Below are 22,334 nucleotides of genomic sequence, written 5' to 3' on the forward strand. Positions count from 1 at the left end.
TAGAGTTGTAGTGAAAGTGCAGAGTCCACTCGGGTCAGTGGAGTAAGTGTGGGTCGGTGGTTCTCAGCCTGGGCAGTTTTGCCTCTAGAAGGCATTTAGTGCTGTCTAAAGATGCTCTGCAGAGTGACAGTTGGAGAGATGATGGTGCTATCAAGTGGACAGAGGCCAACAATGCCTCTTGAATGTACAAGACAGCCAAACATCACAAAACGTCTCCTCCTCTAAGTATCAGTAGCACTGTGGGTAAGAAATCCTTTAGTTCGCAAAATGGATTTTTGGCAGTGGCTAGAGCTGGCATATGTGTCTCAGGAGGGTCCACCCTAATTACTTAGTGTTTGGAGAATTAAGGTTGTCCACGTGCTTTGGTATGTGGCAGAATGATTGAACAGTTGTATCAGAGAGATGTGAACAGCATCCACAGTAGTGGTATACATACGCGTTCTCCTTTGGGGCCTCTGTCTCCTGGTTTACCCATGATGCCCTGGAAAACAGATATCAATGCTAAAAACCACTGCTTGCCAAGATCATTATTAGTCTGACTCACCTTAATGGTAGAGCATTGAAGATACACTTACAAATTAGAAAATTTAAAAATGTAAACTACTTAAAATGTTTTTTTTTTCCATACCTGAGCACCTGGCAATCCATCTTGTCCATTTATGCCCTAAAATGACAAAAAGAATATTTCTATTCCTTCTCTGAATACAGTCATAGTTAAACAGGCAAAATGAAATCACATTATGTATTTCTTCTGATCTCAGTTGTAAATCTGCATGGCAAAATAGACTACATAGTTGGTGTAGTCATGTGCCCCTGAGTTCAAACTCTGCCATTTCCTGTTTCCATTGAGCAGATTTGGGGATTGATTTCATCTGAGTAGCATTCTCATCTTCAAGCACACAGGGAAGAATGTAAGAGTGAGTTTACAACTCAGGACTAAGTGCCCAACAACACGGTAAGTGTAGAGTCCATTCAAGTAGTCATCCAAGATGGCTCTCTCTACCTCCTAGGAAAAATGAAGCCATTGGCTGGCTGAGATATAGGAATTTTTTTTATACCTTTGTTCTGCAGCAACTTCTCTGAGATAAAGACTTCCATCTCAGAGAGCAGTTTCTTAAAACTTGAGATATTGAGTACACATAGAAGGACCCATGGCTCTAGCTGCATAGGTAGCAGGGGATGGCATTGTCTGGCATCAATAGGAGGAGAGACCCTTGGTTCTGTGAAGGTTTGATTCCCCAGTGTAGGAGAATACCAGGATGGTGAGGTGGGATGTGGGTGGGTGGGAGGAGGAACACCCTCATAGAAGTAGGGAAATGGAGGTTGGGGGAGGGGGGTTCCAGAGGGGAAACTGGGAAAGGGGATAACATTTGAAATGTAGATTCATAAAATATCCAAACAAACAAAAATGGAATCTTTTAGAGGAAGGAGAAAGCCTTCATCCTGTAGGGAAGCTAGTTAAATTCAGGATGAAAACCCCAAAATCTTCAGGAAGTTCCTGAAACTGAGTATATTCACTATGCTTCTCCTTCCCCAAGATTATATTGGCAGTAAGAGACATCTTCAGACAAGCTGAGCTGCCTGGAAAAGGACCAGAAGCAACAGAATTTCTAGAAGTGATACTCCATCCTGTTAAGCTGCCTGTAAATTGTACAGTGAGTTTCAGGGTTCCAGCATTTGTGGGCATCTTCTGTGCTGGAGTGGGCTTTTGGTGATGTGGCTTCATTTATACAAGCTCCTGCCAATAACTCCTCACCTAAACTCCTATAAGTAGTATCAGTTAAACTCACCGATGATTCACCAACTTGCTTTTGTTGGCATCCTTACTTTACCCTATTACTGATTGCTTAACTCCGTGTGGGAACACTCATTCAAGTCTTCCTGGGGATAGTATCAATGTAACAACCTTCTAACAAGCTTTAAGTGTGGGGATCCTTCTCAATAAACACTGCCAGTTGTTTCTAGGGGGATTTCATAACATACTATGAAATAAACTGTCAGCTGGAGAAGAACCATTATTTTTGAAAAAAAATAGAAAATGAAAGCTGAGAGTCTGTAACTGTAGTTTTCAAGACTACTAAGCAGTGGCATTCTTTTTTATTAGAAAATTGGAAATTCTGGGACCTTTAAAAGGTATTCTGGAAGTGGCCATAAAGTCAGCCCTGCAGGAGATTTATAAAACTGACAGAATTGCCCATCAGAGACAGGCAGATGAAAAGAGCTTGAGGTCAAACCAAAGACCCAGAGCCCAGCTGCAGATGTGGCTTTGAGATGTGATTTGGAGAGAGAGATCAAGGTGAGGGATGAGGTTTCCTAGCCAGCAGCAGGCGTTGCCTGGACATGCTCTCTGAAAGCCTGAGAGACTTTTATTGTGCAGACAGCCACAGTCCACAAGGACACAGCTGCAGACAGCCACCTGTCTTCACTGCTGTAAATCACAATGACATCTGTGGCTGTTGGTAACCCGATCGTAGGCTCGGGACTTCTCTGAAGTACCCTGGGAATTACGAGAGTTCTGTGACTAAGAATATGTTACCTGAAGTGTATAGTTCAAAGAATTTATTAGCCCCGAGAACACTAGCCATGAAGATCAAACCGATTAAAGGAGAGAATGAGAAACAACGTGTCAGCTGAACACAAGATAAATCAAACGTAAAGCTGGAATTCATGCTTTGAGCCTTTCAAATGTACACTTTTAAAAAAAAATTCGTACATATATTCAATGAACCATGATCATTTCCATGCTCCATTTTCCCCACCAACTCTCCCAGAACACGAGCTCCTCCCGCCTCTATGGTCTCTTCTTTGGATGACTGACTAAATCCAAGTAGCACTGTGGGAATGTTCACAGGGTTAGGGTGGCAACCTGCCCTCAAATGTGAATGGCTCTCCCTTCTTCAAGAGCTCTTGGCACCAACCACTGCCTAGCATGGAACAGTTGGTCAAAAATGTTTGTTTTATGAAAAAAGAGTTATGTATCATGTGATATCCTGGAAACCCAAGCCTTTAACAAGATGGCTCACAAGGGTAGGGGGGGAGGAGTCTGTTAAGAGGAGGTGACAGGAAGCACGGAAGGATATGGTGTTGTTCACTTAGCTTCCTGTAGCCAGCACTGCAGGCCTTTCCATACCTCACGCTTCCCAACTAACTCATAAAACAGTGTCCTGGATCAGACCCAGAATGTCTGACTCTAAACAAGAATACGCCGTTTGTCTCTTGTGTTGTCCTCTCTGAGGAGATGATGGCCAGACCATGCATCTGCTCTGAGCTGTCAGAGAGCTATTAAACAAAATTCCTGCGTTCCACTTATTTTTAAACCTTGCCTTTCTTACACACCACAGCAAGTGACCAATGTATTCTATTCAAGGGGCTTGGCGGACTGAAGAGATGGCTCAGAAGGTAAGAGCACGCTTTGCTCCCTCTGAGGACCAAGTGTGGTTCTTACCACCCGCCGGGAGGCTCACAATCCCTTATAATTCCAGTTCCAGCGCATCCGAGGCCCTCTTCTGGCCTCCACACGCACCAGGCAACCATACGGTGCATATATACGCATGCAGTTACTCATACACATAAAATAAAATAAATAAGTCTTAAAAGATAAAAAGGAAATCCTTAAAACAAAACAAAATACCCCGGAACTTCGAATCCCTGGCTCCTGGTCCAGCACATCCTTTGGTCATTGGAGGACCTAGATGTATAAATGCGGGGTGGGGATGACTGCCACAATGTCAAGTCAATACTCTATCTTTGGCCACAAGCTCTTTTAGGGCATGGGCCTGACACACCCAATGCAGTGATTAGCAATGACAGTGTCAGGATAAGGATTGTACATGAAGGAGGAGCGGGAGAAGAGAGCTGTTGGTGTTTTCATGTTTTAGGATCAGATAGGGCATTTCATTTTAACTCTACTGAAGTTATTCGAACTAACAAATAATAAGTCTACCTTACGAATGCTTAGAAAATTTCACCTCTCCTCGCCATCGTTTAAGATATAAAAACACCAGGTAAAGTTCTAGAAAATTCCAGAAGGGATCCCCTGCTGGTATCCGCTAATTCGATTTTTAGAACCGGTTCGTATTTCCTTCTGAAGACCCTGGCTCAAATCTTTAGCTTCTAAGGAGGAACGTGAAGAGGCAACTCTTAGAACACTTCTTAGAAAACAGTTTCTAGATGGTAAGAAAAAGTACTTACTGGCTTCCCCGAAGGTCCCTCTGGCCCAGGAAACCCTCTATCTCCAACAGGTCCTCTCTCACCCTATAAATGTGTACCAAAGGGGGAAAATATATTAGTAAAAATTTCTTTAAAATTTTAGCACCTGGATACGACAGCAGTGCACCTGCTGTTAAACTGTCGGTGTCTTACCGGCTCCCCTGGAGCTCCGGGAGGGCCTGGGGCACCAGGTTTTCCCTGTAAAAAAATCAAATTAAAATGTTGAGAGCCACATTACTGATGCCACAGACTTCCTGGAGTTTGAAGGGTTGCTATATATAGTATTTGGACCAGGAGGATCCAGGGGCTGTAAGATACACACTAGAGAATGCAGAGGGGAGACAGAATGCTTATGAACACAGGAAGACAATGTATCCTCACTATTAGAAATCCCCCCCTTTTTGGGGGGGTCTGGTAGCAATTTCTTATTCTAGGGGGTGGGGATAGGGTGTGCTGGTGAGTTTTTATCACGTTGACATGAACTAGAGTCATTTAGGAAAAGAAAACCTTGATTGAGACAATTTCTCCGAGAGATTGGCCCGTGGGCCAGTTTGTGGAACATTTCCTAGATTAATGATTGACGGGAGAGGGCCCAGCCCATTGTGGGTGGTGCTACCCCTGGGCACTGGTAGGGGTAAACCTGCTGGTCCTGGGTTGTTTGAGAAAGCGGGCTGAGCAAAACACAGTCTCTGCGGTCTGCGTAAGTTCCTATTCCAGGTTCCCGCCCTGATTTCCCTGAGGGATGGACCGTGGTCAGGACACGTAAGTTAAACAAACTCTTCCCTTCCCAAGTTGCTTTTGGTAATTTTTTTTTTTAAATAACATTAATAGAGTTCGAACTAGGACAAAAGGCAGAGTGAGAGAAATTTATATCAAGTTTGGAGTTTCACAAGAAAGCTTCTATGTTGGTAGTAAGATAATCTGGAAAAAAAAAGAAAAACACATTTTTTTCTTCTTTTTTTTGAACACTGTGCTTGGGTAAAAGGTTGAAGAAAATATTGTTTTGTTTCATTTTGTTTCGTTTTCTAAACCTCTCAATGTGCCTTGTCTAGAGAACTAAGTCAGGAGACCGTACAGCAGAGATAGGAACATGATGTTTATTATAGCCCATGTGTTTGAACACTTGGTCCTCAGCCCGTGGCAGTTTGGAGTTTGGGGAGATTATAAACCTTTAGTCTGTGGTTTTGCCAGCAGAAACAATCAGGCTTCTCAGAGGTAGGCCCCGAAGGTCATATCCACTTCTGGTTCCCAAAGGCGCACTCTAAAGTTTGATCTACCAACAGGCGAACCAGCAACATTGTAAACTCTTTCTCACCCTGCCCAGCCCACTTCAGCTGTCCTGTCTTCCCCGCTCTGATAGACTGTTGCCTGTGGGCTTTGAGCCTTAAGTGGCTTCTGTCAAGTATTTTGTCACAGAAGGCTACGGTCACAGCGGTCCAACAGAGACTGGAAAATTGAACTCCAAGTGTCAGACTGAGCTAGCAGGGTTGTTCGAAGAGAGCCTCCTACTCCATGGGCCTAATTGTGGCTGGGAAATATGCTGTCTAATACAGGTGAATATCAAAGACTTTACAGGGCTAGGCCCCTTTTCAACCTGCTTTAGAATTCTGGTAGGCGACCCCCTCAGCGAAGGGAGAAAGAAAGACATTCTAGAGAAAGCCCTGGGCAGACTGTTCTAGAAAGGGGCAGGATTAAGTCCTGTGGACCTCCATTGAATAAGCATGACATGCCCAACCGAGTTTTATCTTTGCTTAAACTACAATTATTATCATGATAGTTTTAGACATAACTGGAATATATTTCTATATCCCTATGTATCTGTGATAAAATTTCACATGTCCTCTGTTTTATGGCCACTATCTCTACTTGTAGGCCCTCTTAACTGTTTTGTTTTCCACGGACTAGTTTAAAAAAAAAAAAAACAAAGACAAATTTTAAATCACACAATTGCACATATGCACTAGGTCCACTTTTTACCCTTTCATAATTCTGGAGTTGCCAAGTGCCCCTGAGAGTTGTGAAATCTGATTTTAAAGTACGTTTGTCAGATGTTAGGTATCCAAATGTAATGTCTTGATCTTTCAGCCAACCTATGGCCTCTAAAAGAACTTCTGGAATCGCTCCTTTAAACTAGCTTTTGAAACTATTATACACGTCTTGATGACTTTACTGGTATCTGGTGATCATTCTTTGAAGACAGATTTAATTTATGGTCATAGCAGAAAGTATCTTGAAGTCATGTGTAGATGAATGCAGTGGGAAGAGGAATTTCTTAGGGAGTATAAAGGAACAGGTTGAAATGGCGTTCTGAGTATGTAGTTCCAGAAAGAGGGCCCCCAAATGCTGTGAGGAGGGATGGGTTGGGGGCCTGAGATTTGATGTGAAGCCCACTTTCAAAAAGAATCTTTATTTTATAAAAATTTAAGAATGCCTGTCAGAGAAGGTAATTTTCTTTTTCTTTTCTTTTCTTTTTTTTCTTTTTTTTTTGCCTTTACAGTTATACACATACTTAGTCTCAGTCTGGACAAATTTAATAATAATTTAAAAAAAGAATCATTCTCCATAAAACATGTACAAACATGTACACACGGGTAGCATTTTATTGTTCATTTGAGCTAGTCCAATGTATAATGGGGAGGGGTGTGGGCCTCTTTAGGGATGGTGGCCAGAGAAGGTTTCAGGTAGTGTAGGGTGGTGGTGTAGCTGCAGTGAGGTGCGGCTGAGACTGGGATCCTTTCCTGCCTTCACTACCCAAGCATGTGGTCTCTGCTGACTTTCTTGCAACGTGATAACTGGACTTTCCCTGCAGGGTCACCTGGCAAGACGATAAATGGGCCTCTTATTCATAAACCGTGACCACAAAATTTTAATGAGGACATCATGAATGAAGATCAGAATTATCCCCAGGGCTCAGGGAAATGATTTCAACCTTTCTGGGAGCACTTCCTATTCATTTGCGAAGGCCTTGACGAGATAAAAGCATTTGACACCCGAGAGCCACAAAAATGATGGAGAGGACAGAGGCCTGGTTTACGAGGGGACATTAGCGGCAATAAAGCTCTGCTAATAACCCTGGGTGAGGCAAGCACCCGGGCAGATACAGCTGCGTGCGCCAGCCTGATGTGCAGGCCCCGGGATGAGAACTTGGCCTCTGGAAGAAGGAGAAATGTTGAAATATGACATGGATGGAGATACAAAAAGTGAGTTTTCAGAGCTGTGCACACACACACTAATGCACAGCCATGGGTAACTGGATTTCCAACAAAACTTGGGAAGGAAAAACAAGAGACAAAAAGGAGAGAAAGAATGAAATAAAGAACAGAGACACCAGGGTGGAGACAGGGACAAGCTCGGGGCAGAGGCTGCCCCCAGAGTCACAGTACATACTCCAAGCCTCCTTGGCTGCAGACCGGGCACGGACACAGAAGTGCATACTTCAGAAGCTGAGATAAAACCAACTCACCGATATGCCGGCTACTCCTGGGGGACCCACTGGGCCTCGATCTCCCTGTTGGGATGAAGATACAAATGGCTATTCATAATGATGTCTGTCGACTCTTTACTTTTAGTATCATTGCTCAGGTAGTAATTTGACATGCCGTTGCATATGGAGGGAAGAAATCTCACAAGGCCTTATCCTTAGATCAAGGGTTACAGCTAGTTCTCATCAACACACACACACACACACACACACACACACACACACACACACAAAACTCCACACAAACACACACACTAACATATACCACACCACATACACATATCACATAACATACACACATGCACACACACATGCATACACACACACAGAATATACACACACTCCTCATACATACATGACACCACATATACCACACACACACACACAGCATACCATACACACACACAAAACACCACACATAACACACACACACACACTAACACATACCACACCCAGTACACACATACACACACCACACAACACATACACATATGCACACACACACACTCCTCATATACACACGCCATGTCACACACACATACACACATATCACACCATATGCACACACACACACATGCACACACACCACACACACACTCACAACACACACACACACACCACACACTCACTCACACACAACACACACACACACACACACCACACAGACACACACACACTCACACACACAGTTTAGCAAAACTAAATGGCCTCTACAGGTCGTCTGCACATTCCAGCCGCTTATATAAGTGTGAGTAACTGTGAAGAAGATGCTGTGAATTTGAGAGGGGGTGGGTGGCGGTACAGAGTTGGAGGGAGAGAAGAAGGGGTAGAAACAATACAAATACATACTCATGAATACAACGCAAAGAAATTGGATTGGTAGAGCTGTGCTTGTCTATGGTAAGTGCTACTGATAGTAACGTGTGCAGAAAGCTACACGAACAGAAAGCAGTGAATGCACAGGTCCACCTGTTCCATTTTCTCCCTCTAGAAAGCAAAGCGATCTGCGACCCCAGTGAAGAGCATCATTCATGATATCCCGTTGACTTATTTTAAGAGGAAACCATACATTCTTACACTGACAGCTAGTGGATATTTTAAATTCTACCCCTAATAAGCAGTATTACTGTGACCTTAAAGATTGATCGCATGGAATGTTTTCTAGAAATCCCTTCCTAACCTCCTCCCATTGGATGCAAAGGTTAGAGTGAGAATTGAAGATCTGTAGTTCTCTCCTCTGCTGACCCGTTAGGCAATCCATTTAATTGCTCTGAGGAACAGAATGAGTGCTTTTTCAAGAGGCAGTGTGGCGTTTTAGATACAGCTGACAACTTTTCATGTGCTGGTCATGGGATAATGCAGTGGCAAGTTTTAAATAACGATTTATTTACTTATTTATTCATTTATTTTATGTACGAGAGCTCTATCTGCATGTACATCTGCCTACCACAAGAGGGCATCAGATCCCATTTCTGACGGTTGTGAGCCACCATGTTGTGTTTCGCAGTAGCAACGGTGGTAACACGCTGTTTACTTCACAGGACTTAGAGGAGCGGATTTCCAACCTTCCTGTCCCAAAGAAGTAACCAATCTTGGAAGTGTTGCTATCACAGCAACCCTGATCTGACCTCTGTATACACTGTGCAACTTATAGCAACTTCATAGTTCACCTCTAAATTATTCTGTGCCAACTACATTTTAAGAAAAACAATCAGGCAGATACTCATGGAGTTCTCATTGGTTTCATCTTGAATACACCATAACTTTTCATCCAGTGGAAGTTATTACACATATGGTAAACACTAATGCTCAGAGGGTTGTGAGAATCCTGGTTGCCCTGAATCTCTTTCCCCTAATCATCTCGCCTCATTTTCATCCTAACACCCGAGATACAGCCACTGTTTACATGTCTCCCAGCAGCTCGCTCTCAAAACCTCCAGCTTGAAGCCACCAGCATCCCAGAGACCCTTGATTCGTTTATGGTTCAAAGTTTTCATTATCCTTCACTCCCTTGCATGGTCTGGTCTTTTATGCCGAGTTAAAACTCCACCATCACTTTCGTTCATCTCTCCCTGTTGTTAACATGACTCTCCTCTTCATAGATCTGCACTTATCAAAGCATGGCATCGTTTAAACCCATTCCTCTACTATGCTGTATCTCCACTTGCACGTCTGCATTTGGCTGCAGAAACGTAATTAAGTGTGAGGACGTCTGACTCTGCATAGCGACTGTGAGTTCTTCATACTTCAGTTCCTGACTACCCATCATGCTAGCTGCTTTGTTATGAAACTTGGAATCTTCACAACTCTATTCCTTACCCTCATCCGATCAGTCAGAAAATCCTGTTTATTCTTTCCTCAGACTTTCTCTATAATCTAGTCATTTATTACTCTAACCACCATATCTCCTCTGAGCTGACCAACTTCAGTTTCCACCTGGATGGTGCCATGGTCCGTGCTCAAGTTCCTCAAAAGCCCGTGTGTTGAAGACTTGCTTGCCAGCTGTGATGCCATTGGGGGATGGCGGAATCTTTAGACTTCGAGCTCTCATAGGACAACATCAAGCCATTGGAGAGGTGGTCTGAGACCTCAGCCCTCTCTTGTCTCTCCATCTTCGCTTTCTGGCTACCACATGCTCTTGTATATTGTACTTCCCCACCAGACCCCCAAAGCAATGAGACCAATCGGGAGGAAAGCTCCCAAGCCGTGACCTAAAACAACATTTCCCCTTATAGGCATCTGTTACAAAGCTGACAAACACCATCTTCTAGCTGGTTTTGCTTCCTTCCAACCGGTTGGCTGTGTTGTTGCTCTTATCAATGGCTCTGGGTTTTACTCAGAGTCAAAGTCTTTACAGTGGCCAGTGGGTCTCTTTGTTCGTGCCTATTTAGCTCCTGCTTTGAAGTGTGAGTTTACTTGTTTTCTAATACACCACGAACCAAGATAAATCTACCAATCCCACATTTGCAAGACAACGTTCATCAAAATCACTAGATGTTCTTTCTAGTCTAGTTTCTATGACAACTTAAGACAAACTAAAGTCACCCGGGAAGGGGAAATCTCAGCTGGGGAGTTGCTTTCAACAGAATGGGCCAATGGGTGTGTCTGCTGGGCATTTTCTTAGTTAATGACGGCCGTGGGAGGGCCCAGCCCACTGTGGGTTGCCCCGATTGGGGCAGGTAGTCCTGGGTTGTCTAAAAACGTCAGCTGAGTGAGTTAAGGAGAGCAAGTCAGCAAGCAGTACTCTTCCACGGCTTCTTCAGTTTCTGCCTCTGGGCTCCTGCTGGAGCTCCTCGCCAGGACTTGATGGCGGCGTGTGATATGGAAGGGTAAGTCAAACAAACCTTTCTGTTCTCCCAAGTTTCACCACAGCAACAGAAAGCAAGCTAGAAGACTCGATAATGCTGGAGCTCGATCTCTCACGTCCCTTGTAGCTCTGGATACAGCCAGTGCTGACCCTCTGGCCGTCATGCTGAGCAGCACTGCTCGACGTGCTGGGGGTACCTTTCTATGATATCCCCGCTTCTCAGAACTCGTACCCGAGATTTCCGCATCCACACACTCACCTTCCTATTGCTCCCAGAGGAAGTCAGGATCCTAACATCTGCTGCCCCTGCTCTGTGAATTACTCTGTCTTCAACCTTATGAGGAGGTGCTAACTTAGCTCCTTTAAACCACGGTACGGCTCTTGTTTTCTTGGATATATGATTACTGTGGGTGCTCCCACGACAAGCGTGCAGAATACCCTTTAATCCATTCTACTTTTTTAAAAAAGAATTACTCATTTATTTAACTTATATCAGGTGTGTGTGTGTGTGTGTGTGTGTGTGTGTGTGTGTGTGTGTGTGTGTGAAGATGGTGGAGTTACAGACAGTTGGGAGCTGCCATGCAGGTGCTGGGAATTGAACCTGGGTCCTCTGAAAGGGTAGTCAGTGCTCTTAAGCACTGAGCAGTCTCTCTGAACCCAACCCATTCTACTTTCATTTCTTTCTGCAGTATTTCCTGCTATCACTGTTTTTTTTTTTTTGGTTTTTTTTTTTTTCCATGTGTATACAATTAAGTCCTGTATCCTTCCCTGGAAAGTGAGTCCCATAAGTATAAAAGACTTACTTGTTTCATTTCCTTGTTCATTCATTTTATGTGTGATAAGACAGTTATTGGCACAATACAAGGTAAATGCACATTTCTGAATGTGGGCGCATACGTGTTTAGCTACTGCACTTACCTTTACACCAGGAAATCCTTCTAGCCCTGGCAAGCCCATTTCACCAGGCTCTCCCTAGAAAGAGGAACGAAGGTTTATAAGCAACGGGTTAAAGTCGGGTGTTTGATGTCCCATGCTCCTCAATATCGCTTCGGAACTTGGCAAGTGAATGGTATCCCCTTTTTCCAAATTAGGTGTATGAAAACAGTTTGGGAATGAAGGCTGTTCTCCAGGCACGGGTCCATTTTCTGATTAATTGTTTTTATTCTGATGAAGAATCTAATTGGGACGGCCACTCTAGTATATTAATAACTCCAATTTTAGTCAGAATTAAAATCGAAGAGCAGATTTTTAATGAAGTTTGCCAATTTGTGAGGCACCTGGGGCTGCCAGCTTATGATATAATAAGAGCGAACTCTCTATGAGCGAATGAGGCTGGAGCTCCCAAGATAGAGCGTGTGGTATCCTTAACGTGATTGTAAACGCTAAGGAAGACAGCCCTGGGAGGGGTAGCTTCAGTCATTCTAAGTCATTGCTCCTGCTGACGTGTACTGACAGGGGATAGGCAGCATTGGAAAAAATAAACAAAATTAAACAGATAAAATCCTGTTATAAATATTCTACTGCACTCCCAGACTATAGGACTTTAAGTAAGATATTTGGAAAATCTACATCGAAAGATACTGATTATTTGAACACACAAACATCATGATCAAGACGGATGTAAGAGTTAGCCCAGCAGTTAAGAGCATTGGTTGCTCTTGCAGAAGACCTTGGTTCAGTTCCCAGCACCCACAAGGGAGCTCACCATCACCTCTAACTCCAGTTCCAGGGGACACAGTGCCCTCTTCTGGCTGCTTGTGAGTACTGCATGCATGTTGTGCACAGGTATATGCAAGCAAAGTACAGAAAAATAAATAAATCTTTAGAAAAATAGAGAAATAGGTGAAGTGGAGAGTTATCTGATGACTTGTAACGAATTAATTGCTGCTAACTGAAAACACTTTTGTAGGTCACTAGATATTTTAAACGTAACAACACTGGTTGGGTGTGGCCGGTGCATGCCTTTAATCCTGGCACCTGGGAAGCAGAAGAAGCAGAGGCAGGTGGATCTCAGATCATTGTGAGTTCCAGACTAGCCTGACCTATAAGGAGAGTTCCCAGCTAGCCAGGGCTTCACAGTGAGACCTTGTCTCAAAACAAACAAACGGGCAAGCAAATTGATACAACACAGAATAGCAAGCTTCTCGATTGTACTCTCTGTAGACCTATTCTCTGCACACCGCGCACAAATCTGATTAGAAAGACTTCTAAAGCTGTACACTGCTTATTGCTTATGCCCTACGACGTACTCCTCAACAAGTGGGCATACAACTTGGTATGTTTTACGTTTCAGAATTAGAAAAAAATCTCACCAGTGTATAGCTTGTCAATCATAAGAATAAAAACCAAAAAGGTGTTCAGATTGTATTCTGTGTGCATCGGTATGAAGGAGGCCCCTACTTATGGGTGCACGGAATATTTCCTGGTATCACGTCTCTTTGTTTAAACTTTCAGCAGTTGGGATAGAAGAAGCAATCAATTAATTAATCGGCATTTGTTTGAGAGTACACAGTAATTAAATATTTAACTGAAATCACTTAGACATTGAATGGCTAGAGGAAAAAAGTGGTCTGCATCAGGAAACCGTCCAATTATTAGCAGATTCAGTTGAATGTAATGTTTTCCTCTATAAAGGAAACATCATGTGTTCTATCTTGAACCTTAAAGATCTCTCCTAAAGTGCATGAGTTTAAGGGCTGATCTGTAACATGACTGCACACAGACCATGAGGACTTTGACCTAATCAACTAACCCATTATAGACGTATAGCTTACTGGACTGTAGGGACAGGATTTGGAGATAAAGGAAAGATGTCATTTGCTTTGTGCCACTTTGAGACTATCAAAGTGTTCCCTCCCCAAGTGTTCTCTGGTACATATTCTGACTCACCACAGGTCGGACAATGGACCGAAACCTTTGAAATTGTCTGTCAGTCTAAACAATGATTTCCCCCACTCTGAGTTGTTTATCTCAAGTGTTTTGTCACAGTGACACAAAGCTGACTTAACAGGTCATGAAACTTGAAGGACACCCAGAAGGTACCTTTCCCCTACCTACCTCATTCATGTTCCCTTTTTAAATACATTCTAGGGCCAGTACGGTTCTCTTACTCCTGGCTTACTCCTGTGTCATGGGACCTAGCAAATGGTGGGTGACAATGAGAATGGTGTGTGGCTGTCTACAAGCATATTGGGCCCAAGGGAAGAATTTCAGGGCATGTTTTTGTATGATAAGTGTGAATGTTCACACAATATTTAGTTCTCCGGCTTTCTGTCTCTGTTTTGTGTTTCATTCATACAAGCTCACAGTCTAAACATATACTACTCTCCTGTTGGTTTTTTATTCTTTGTTGTCTTACAGCTAAGAAACATGGGACCCAATTTCTTCAAATTTTACCCAGTCTTTATATTTTGACTAGCTTCTTTCCAGTGCTAATAAATTATAATTTACTCTTCCGTATAATATTTAATTTTTTTCTTACCCTAATTATTATTATTATAATATTATTAACATGAGAACTTAAAGAATGTCCCAGAAAAGTCAATGAGAAGTCTAAATTTATCTCTGTGACTCAGAGGGGGTGCTGTTTTGTAAGTCCATAAGAAAGTAAGACTGGGGGTGGGGCGGGACTTTTATCAATATGATGAAAAAATAGAAATAAAAAATGAACAACATATTTCTGGATGAACAGATATAATAGTACTTTAAAAATTGCAGACAAAGAAATGGTAACTCCTGTATAACATATTTGGGGTTCAGAATATAGTACTAAGGACTATTTTAGGGTAAATCAAATAGACATCTAATATATGTTGTCCAGTAACAACTATAACTCCTTTGATAACCCTCTTTTGAAAAGTCACTTTCTGTGGTTCGTCTCTGTTCCGGTTTAACATTTTTTTTCCCCTTTCGGACGGTTTTATCAACTTCCACTATTACAGTAAAATGACTTGTTATTTTTCTCACATAGCCACAGCAAGTGGCTGGGAAGCTTGTCTCCGTATTAGGTACACTTAAGTTTCGCTTCTTCCCTCCGAGGTTAAAAGGCTATACGGACGGAATGCAAGGTGGAATGTTTGCTTGGAAAGGACATGGCAGGGAAAGAAACGAGATGAAGGTGGGAGGGGACCTAATTGGATCTGGCAGGACTTCTGTAGGGATACTCCAGAATGCCGAGAACAATTATCCTCCTCTGGGCCGCTGGAGGACATGATCTCCTTCCTTGCTGGGTGTCAACCTCCTGCTGTCTTCCTCTCCATAAGCGGGGCTGTGACGGTCTACACTCCCTGCAGAATAACTGCCCAAGATGTGCAAAGTAAATAAGCAGCCCTCCCCCCTTTTCTGGTTGGTGAGATGTCAGACAGAGCAAGGGATTTCTCTCCCTTAAGTATTCCTCTTCCACAAGCTACTTTAAACGACATCAATCATCCAAAGAAGGCCGTCAGAGGACAGTGCTCCATTTATCAAGGGCATTCTGTGTGCCTTCCTACCTCAGAGGACGATTTCTAAAACCCGCTGATGGGGAGAGCAGAGCCTCAAGGGCAGGCCCAGAATGGGGACTAAAGCATCCTGAAAATAAAGAATGCGTTTGCTGACATTTCTTCCTTTGCTTGCTTGCCTCTGACACCTTCACTGATAGACACCTAAGATGACAGCCTGTCTTCGCCTGGCGCTCTTTCTAGTGCTAACAAAGACTGCACAGAAGTAGGAACATACATACCACTGGGCCAGGATCACCTTTTGGGCCCTGGAAGAAAAGTGTAGAACGTCAGTTTTAATTACCTAAGCCGCCATTGTAGACTCTGAGGCACTTTTCTTCAGATGCTCATTAACAAATACAAGGACGGTACATATTTCGCTTTTGCTGAAGCTTGGATTTAGCGTAAAGGCTAGAAACACAATTTGAAGTCTAGAGAGAGGTTTCAGTGGTTAGGAGCCCATAATGTTCTTCCAGAAGACCTGAGTTCAGGTTCTAACACCCAGGATGGGTGTCTTACGACCTCCTGCAACTCTAGCACCCCCTTCTGGCTCATGCGGGAATTGCATGCATATCCCGTGCCTACAACTCCCCCGGCCCCATTCACCTTATGTCCTTAAAATAAAATAACTCTAAAGAAACACACGGTGCTATTTCTATGAACATGTCTGGACATCGATTTAGAACTTATATTAACTGTAAGAAAAGAGACACTGCTATGCCAAGTATTGTCCATATTTAAGGCTTTGCACAGTTTCTTTTATTTAAATTGGTTTCATTGGAAACGTGTGGCATTCAGTTTTCAGAGAGCTCCAGGGAGACTCCCGCCCTCCCCTACAATCATTATCGAGGTCCAGCTAAGGCAACTTAAAGATACATCATCTGTACTTACTGGGGGGCCCGGAGGTCCTGGGTAACTGGGAACATTCACTCCTCCCTTCAAAAGAAGATAAATCAGATGAGAAGAGTTTATAGAAACCTGTGGCTGGGAAATGATTATAGGAAATTAGACGTGGAGGTACCTGGATTTTATATAAACTGCCCATGCCATTCCCCTCGTTGAGCGGGACACCCTTAGCAAAGAAACAAGACACGAAAGTTAGCACTTAGAACTTAAGTCATTTTACCAAATGATATTCTTCCTATATTAGCTTTAACTTAATGTTTTCCTCTTCTATATTTAAGGTGAATTTAATACCATAAATCAAATACCACAGTGTTGCAATATTTCAAATCATCAGGGAAAGCAACCTGAGCTATGCCTGGAACACTTGGATACTTCCGGTTGGGGTTTGAATCGTGGGCTGGTCTGTCAGCTGAGGCACAAATGCATTCGGGTGAAAAATGTTATCTGCTCATTAAAATTCAGTGTCTGAGTAGCCAATTTATTGTGTTTCCAGCCTGCTGACCTGCAGGCAGCCATGCCGTAGGACTGATGCAGATGTGAACAGGGAGACATTTGGCAACGACAAAGTGATGTTTCCCCATAGTCTCTTCAAGCCAAACAGAAAATTAAGGTGAACTGGAGGATACTTCATTTACAATACAAAACCCAGAACCCTGGTACGTAACACGGAGTATGAAACTGTACTTGTTGGGCAGTTTGAAAACTCCCGTCCACGTTAGCATTTTGGAAAAAAAAAAAGATGCACATGAAACGTTCAGTTTGGAAATACTTAGAAAGGATAACAGGTTCTTAGAAAAAAAATCCAAGTGTGTTTTCAGTTTTTTGTTAATTTTTTAATACCTCAGCTGCAAGAAATAAGGAAGGCTTTATTTCATTACGGCTTGGGGGATAGCGGAAGAAGTAGCCGTGCCTGGAGAGCACCGTTCACACACATCTTCAGAACAGTGGTGACGGAAGATGATGCTCTGTTTACTCTCTTATTGTTTCTTCATTTATTTGCCAATAACTGAACATGGGCTATATTTTAATATCCTTAGCCTCGAATAGGTGTAAGAGACTTCTGAGAAAGTTTCCCAGAGAGTCTTAAAAACAAAACGAAACACAACCCAGAGACAAGAGGAAGATTTCTTAAGCCTTCTATAAAAGCACAGGTTTCTTTAACGGTCTCGTGATATTTTTTGCTTTTCTTCCCCCACTGAGGAGAGGACATATTTTAGAATCTGAACTCCATGAGTTTTACGTCTTGCTTCTTGAAGGAAGGAAGAATCAGATGCAGAGCATGTGTAAGAAAGGAGACCACGGCCGTGAATTTGTGGATAAAACATACAACTACACACAGACTCATACTCTTAGTGTTCAGACAGCTACTGTGGGAATCCACCCTTTCTCCGCTAAATTCCTGACCCCTGTGGTGGACCTCAGCTCTGCTGCTGTTCGAACATGGCGCCACACGAGGGCAGCCTTGCCACAGAGAGAGGCCCCTCCGCTCTCCACAGCCTCCCTGGAAGACTGCAAGTCTGTGTCGCTGACTAGGGTAGAAGACATCCAGGGCTCTGGTGCGTTTTTCTCACTGCGTGCCACGGACGCAGAATTTCCTCTCGTCTCAGTCGCTACTTATGGGGCGAACACAAACAACGTCTTTGAAAAAATAAATTGCACGGTTGGAAAGGATGTCGTCTTGAAGGCCTTTTTATATCTCTGAAATTTTATGGTACTCAAATGTTTCTCCATCCTTTGATGGAAGTGGGCAGTCAGGGCCGTCTCAGGCTCAGGCATCCGGGTTCCATGAAAAGGCAGTTCATGGACTACAAGCAACTATAAACACTGCAGATTGAAGCCCAGTTGAAATAGGGACGGGCTAGCCTACCTAATGCTGCTCTGCATGTCGTTTACTCACACGCAGGCATGTACGCACGAACGCACACACACTCACATACAAACAGGCACTCGTGTATGCACGCACACACGCTCGCATTCACACACATGCACACATGCAACAAAAGAGTTAGCCTTCCAAGCATCTCCGTAATCAACTTGTGAGTCTTAAGTACACAGAATTAAAACCTTAAACAACTCACAGGGGGTCCAGGCGGTCCAGGTTTCCCAGGGGGCCCCTCACTACCCTGCAAGAGAGACAAGGGCCTGAATTAATGGCTTGGCCATTTCCACTTCAAGTTTGTGAACCAGGTTGTTCAAAGAGCAATCTTCCAAAATCACCATGGCTGCCATTTTCCTTCAGCCTTGTGGTCTTATTCTGCTTAGCTCATTCCTTGACCCAGTAAAATACATCTCCCCACCCCAGGAAAGTGAATATGTCCTTTCAAGTCCATCTGAATTCTCACTGTGCGAACTACGGGGAATGACAATTTCACTGGGGATAGACCAGGTAGGTGACCTGTCCTGGGCTTTGAGAACAGGTGGGGGACGTTTCCTCCTATGTGAGCATGGGGTATAGGGAGTTAACTTGAATAGTCTGTGGGCTTCGAGACTGTGGCTCTCTGGATTAGCCTTCACTCTTGGCTTCCCCTCCACCACCTCCAACTTTTGAGAACTAGGGAGATCATTACGGCAGAGGTAACTGAGGAATGAAATCACAACCTGTGTCATTATCTGCCGGTTAATATCAAACTCTACAACCAGGTGAGGTGTGTTTTACTGAGTGGAAGCGACTTTGGTGTGACACCATTTAGGGGAAATGGTCTGTACAATTTAAATAGCCACAGACTTCTGCTTGTAGGAGACATAAATCAAAAAACCAAAGGGGATCCCAATAATTGCTTACTGGACCAATAACAATTCTGTGATTTTTTTTTTTTTGAACTGAAACTTGGTGAGTGACTTTTACAAAGCACGAAATACTGACCAGTCCCTAGCAAGCAATTGTTGTAGCCCCGTTGGCTTTTCGACGGTTGTTCCTATAACTGTGCGCTGCTTTTAGAATGGTATGGTCATAAAATGTTCTAAGCCACGTTTATCAGGGACAGTGACGTTGGGAGAGCATGACGATGCCCGGGAATTCCAAGGGACCTCAGTCCTCTTCCAGATGAAGGGGAAACATCGCAAACCATATATTTATCAGTACAAACAAAGTTCCTCACGCAATGCACTGCCTGAGAACATGTACGCCGAGTAAGCATGTTGCATCTTTCCCTAAACTGCTTTGATGGCCGCCGTCTCCCTAAGACTCCTCTGCTCTGCTGACGGCTGCTGACGGCCTTCGGAGCATTACATCACACTCCTCATGAGTCAACAAGCAATAGGTGCCTATTGAGAACACGCCTCCTCCCCGCTTCCTGGTACGATTAGAAGGAGCATTCTCACTTGTGCCCTCAAGCTCACTTCAGGGTGGAATTCCCATTAACTTCAAAGGCCAGTCAAGGGCCGAATAATTTTCATAGAAAATAGAGAAAAGGGACCAGCGGGACCGGGAACGATCCTTACGATATTAATGGGATGAAAACGTGCCGAGGCTCTCTAGCACGTTGTTTCCTTTAAGTGCACCACCATTCTCCCCTTTGCTCAGGGAGCTGGCATCCTGGCAAGCCTGCTGGAAATACTTAAGTAGCTAATGTGGCTCTTTGCACTGACTTCCTTGATCTGAATAGCTTTAGCTGTGTCATGCACTTGGTGGCCATGCCTGGATGGTCACTGTGATGTGAAGTGAGATCTGACACCATGAGTAGCTTGACACTCCTGTGCTACTGGTCTTCCCTCCCAACCACAGTGCATATGTCCAGCTGTGAACCGGGATGGTTGGATGAAATTTAGAATCACTGTGGCAACACACCTCTGGGCGATGCGTCTGTGGGGACGTTTCCAGAAAAGTTTAGCTGGGGGACACCATTATCACACAGGCTGGAGTCCCAACTGAATAAGGGAGCAGAACACCACATTTGTCTCTCTCTGCTTCTTGCTTACAGATGCAGTGAGCATTCAAGACCTCAAGATCCTTCTTCTATCCCGACCGCCCCACCACGATGAACTTCGCTCAATTCCAAATAAACCCTTCCCACCTTTGGCTGTTTTCTCAGATGTTTTGACAGAGCAGCTAAAGTAACGAATACATTCTTCTTTCCAGGGAACATGGTTTTTGTCAATTTCCACCAATTCCTTCTAGGGACAGCATTACCAGATTGTCTCACACAATCACAAGCCCTTGATTATTGATCATTGTCCTGATAGCCAGCAAGGCATCACCTGGAGCTAGGGAACTTGTTCAGAATGTTTGGGCTTTCCTGTCCTAAACTTGCAGCGTGAATCCAACTCAGAGGATGATAAATTAATTAGATGGGCCCTTTAGGAGACAGTTAGGTCACGGGTTGAAACTTTCATGAATGAGATCGGTGCCCTTATAAAGAAGCCCAAGAGAGCTTAGTTACAGTTGAACCACATGAAGACTCATTTAGAACATGCCCTCTGTGAACAAGAAAATGGGTCCCGCCAGCTACCAAAACCACCAGTGCTTTGGTTGGGGATTTTCTAGCCGCTGAGATTTTGAACGAAGCTGTTTAGAGTCAATCTATACTATTTTATTTTAGTTTTTACAGAAGCCCAAAGAGAGCGAGACTCAGCCATAGCTGAAAGTCTCTGACACATTACAATCCAACTTACCTTTATCTCTTTAGGAGGTTTGCACCAGTCCCCCTTCCTCACAGACAGAAGTCTCAGCTTTTGAACCAAGTCTGAATTTTCTATCTCCAAACCTAGTGCTCTCATCTATGAACACCTGTGTTTGGACCCACTTTCAGACCAACGTCTTTGCAAGTCCACTCCATGAATAGCCACTTCCCAACATACACTGTTTGCTCTGGTAGGCTGCGTTTGATTGCATAGAGCTCTCAGTAAATGGTCCCACCTTACCCCTAACCCAAGTCCCATTTTCCTCTTTACCTTGTCACCTTTTGCTCCAGCGGGACCAGGATGTCCGGTTCTTCCTGTTAAGCCCTGAGAAATGAAAAGCTGAGTTTGTTACGGAACCAACAGGTCAATGGGCAAAAGGTGGTGGAAGGTGGTCGCTTAGACTTACCCATTTAGAAGGTCATTTGATCCTAATTTAAATTGGTTTTATAAGCTTATATTTCTTCAGGCTGATACAGCAGCCTGTATTCTCCTGATAAGCCCTTGGAAGGTTAAATTTTCTATCTGTGGGTTTCTTTTTTCACCTTGGCTAACCACATTTAATGACCTTAATTGAAACCTTTTGATACACTTAAGAATTTAGCCTTGCTGTTTAAATGGCAATTTACATAACACGTCTTTCTAAATGAGGTATAATTTTGGTAGCCATCAACATTTTAAATACTCCGATACGAGGCAGAATGAAAAATGTGCATATTGAGTTATGTGATCTGCATTGTAAGAAGGAAAGCAAAAGTTTATCTTAATTCTTCTTTGAGAATAGAATTGGCAGTAATTCTTGTGGTTTCTTTTATGGTTCTTTTTCATAATTTTAAGTTTTATTATGTGCAAGCATAAATGGTAAACTTTTAATTATGGCAAACCCGTGACTCAATATAGTAATGGATGCTCACTTCTTATTTGAGAGATAAAAACAATTTACTGGCACAGGGACTTTAAGAGAACACACAGAGAAGTTGAGACATTGACTTTAGTGGAGTTGGGTTAGCAAGGGAAATGCATTGTTTGGGACAAACTTATACAAAGATTATCTGTTGTTCTGAAACTCAAGTGTAATTGTGTGCCCCATCTTTTATCTGGCAATTGAACTTTAGGACCGCTTAGAATTAAACTCTAAATAAGAGATTGGGTTTGGCAGGTTGGAAATGAAAGAGATTCTGTTTCAGGAAAACAAGATAAACCCAAGGCCATATTGCTATGCTCAAGCGGGCAGCAGGAACAGAATTTCTAAAAATTCACATCTAGGACAACAACACATTAAAGCCGATGATCTTTGGCCTGTTATTTTCCTTTAGAAAATTCTCAGCTTGTGATG

At 43.3% G+C, this 22,334-nt stretch overlaps 1 protein-coding gene across 1 annotated transcript in view; it reads right to left on the reverse strand.

Annotated features, from left to right (window-relative positions):
* The window catches only part of LOC116899258 (collagen alpha-1(XIX) chain), an 81,302-nt gene that overhangs the window by 22,824 nt on the left and 36,144 nt on the right, over window positions 1-22,334 (reverse strand). Inside the window, exons 20-30 of the mRNA XM_032900875.1 lie at window positions 21,272-21,325; window positions 18,460-18,504; window positions 16,497-16,547; window positions 16,367-16,411; window positions 15,718-15,744; window positions 11,916-11,969; window positions 7,673-7,717; window positions 4,363-4,407; window positions 4,192-4,254; window positions 629-664; window positions 437-481 (exon numbers count right to left, since the gene is read on the reverse strand). Of these exons, the coding sequence (XP_032756766.1) occupies window positions 437-481; window positions 629-664; window positions 4,192-4,254; window positions 4,363-4,407; window positions 7,673-7,717; window positions 11,916-11,969; window positions 15,718-15,744; window positions 16,367-16,411; window positions 16,497-16,547; window positions 18,460-18,504; window positions 21,272-21,325 (510 nt within the window). The remainder of the gene's footprint in view (window positions 1-436; window positions 482-628; window positions 665-4,191; window positions 4,255-4,362; window positions 4,408-7,672; window positions 7,718-11,915; window positions 11,970-15,717; window positions 15,745-16,366; window positions 16,412-16,496; window positions 16,548-18,459; window positions 18,505-21,271; window positions 21,326-22,334) is intronic.

Source organism: Rattus rattus, chromosome 4 (genome assembly GCF_011064425.1).
Source record: "Rattus rattus isolate New Zealand chromosome 4, Rrattus_CSIRO_v1, whole genome shotgun sequence".
In the NCBI taxonomy this organism is placed as follows: Eukaryota; Metazoa; Chordata; class Mammalia; order Rodentia; family Muridae; genus Rattus; species Rattus rattus.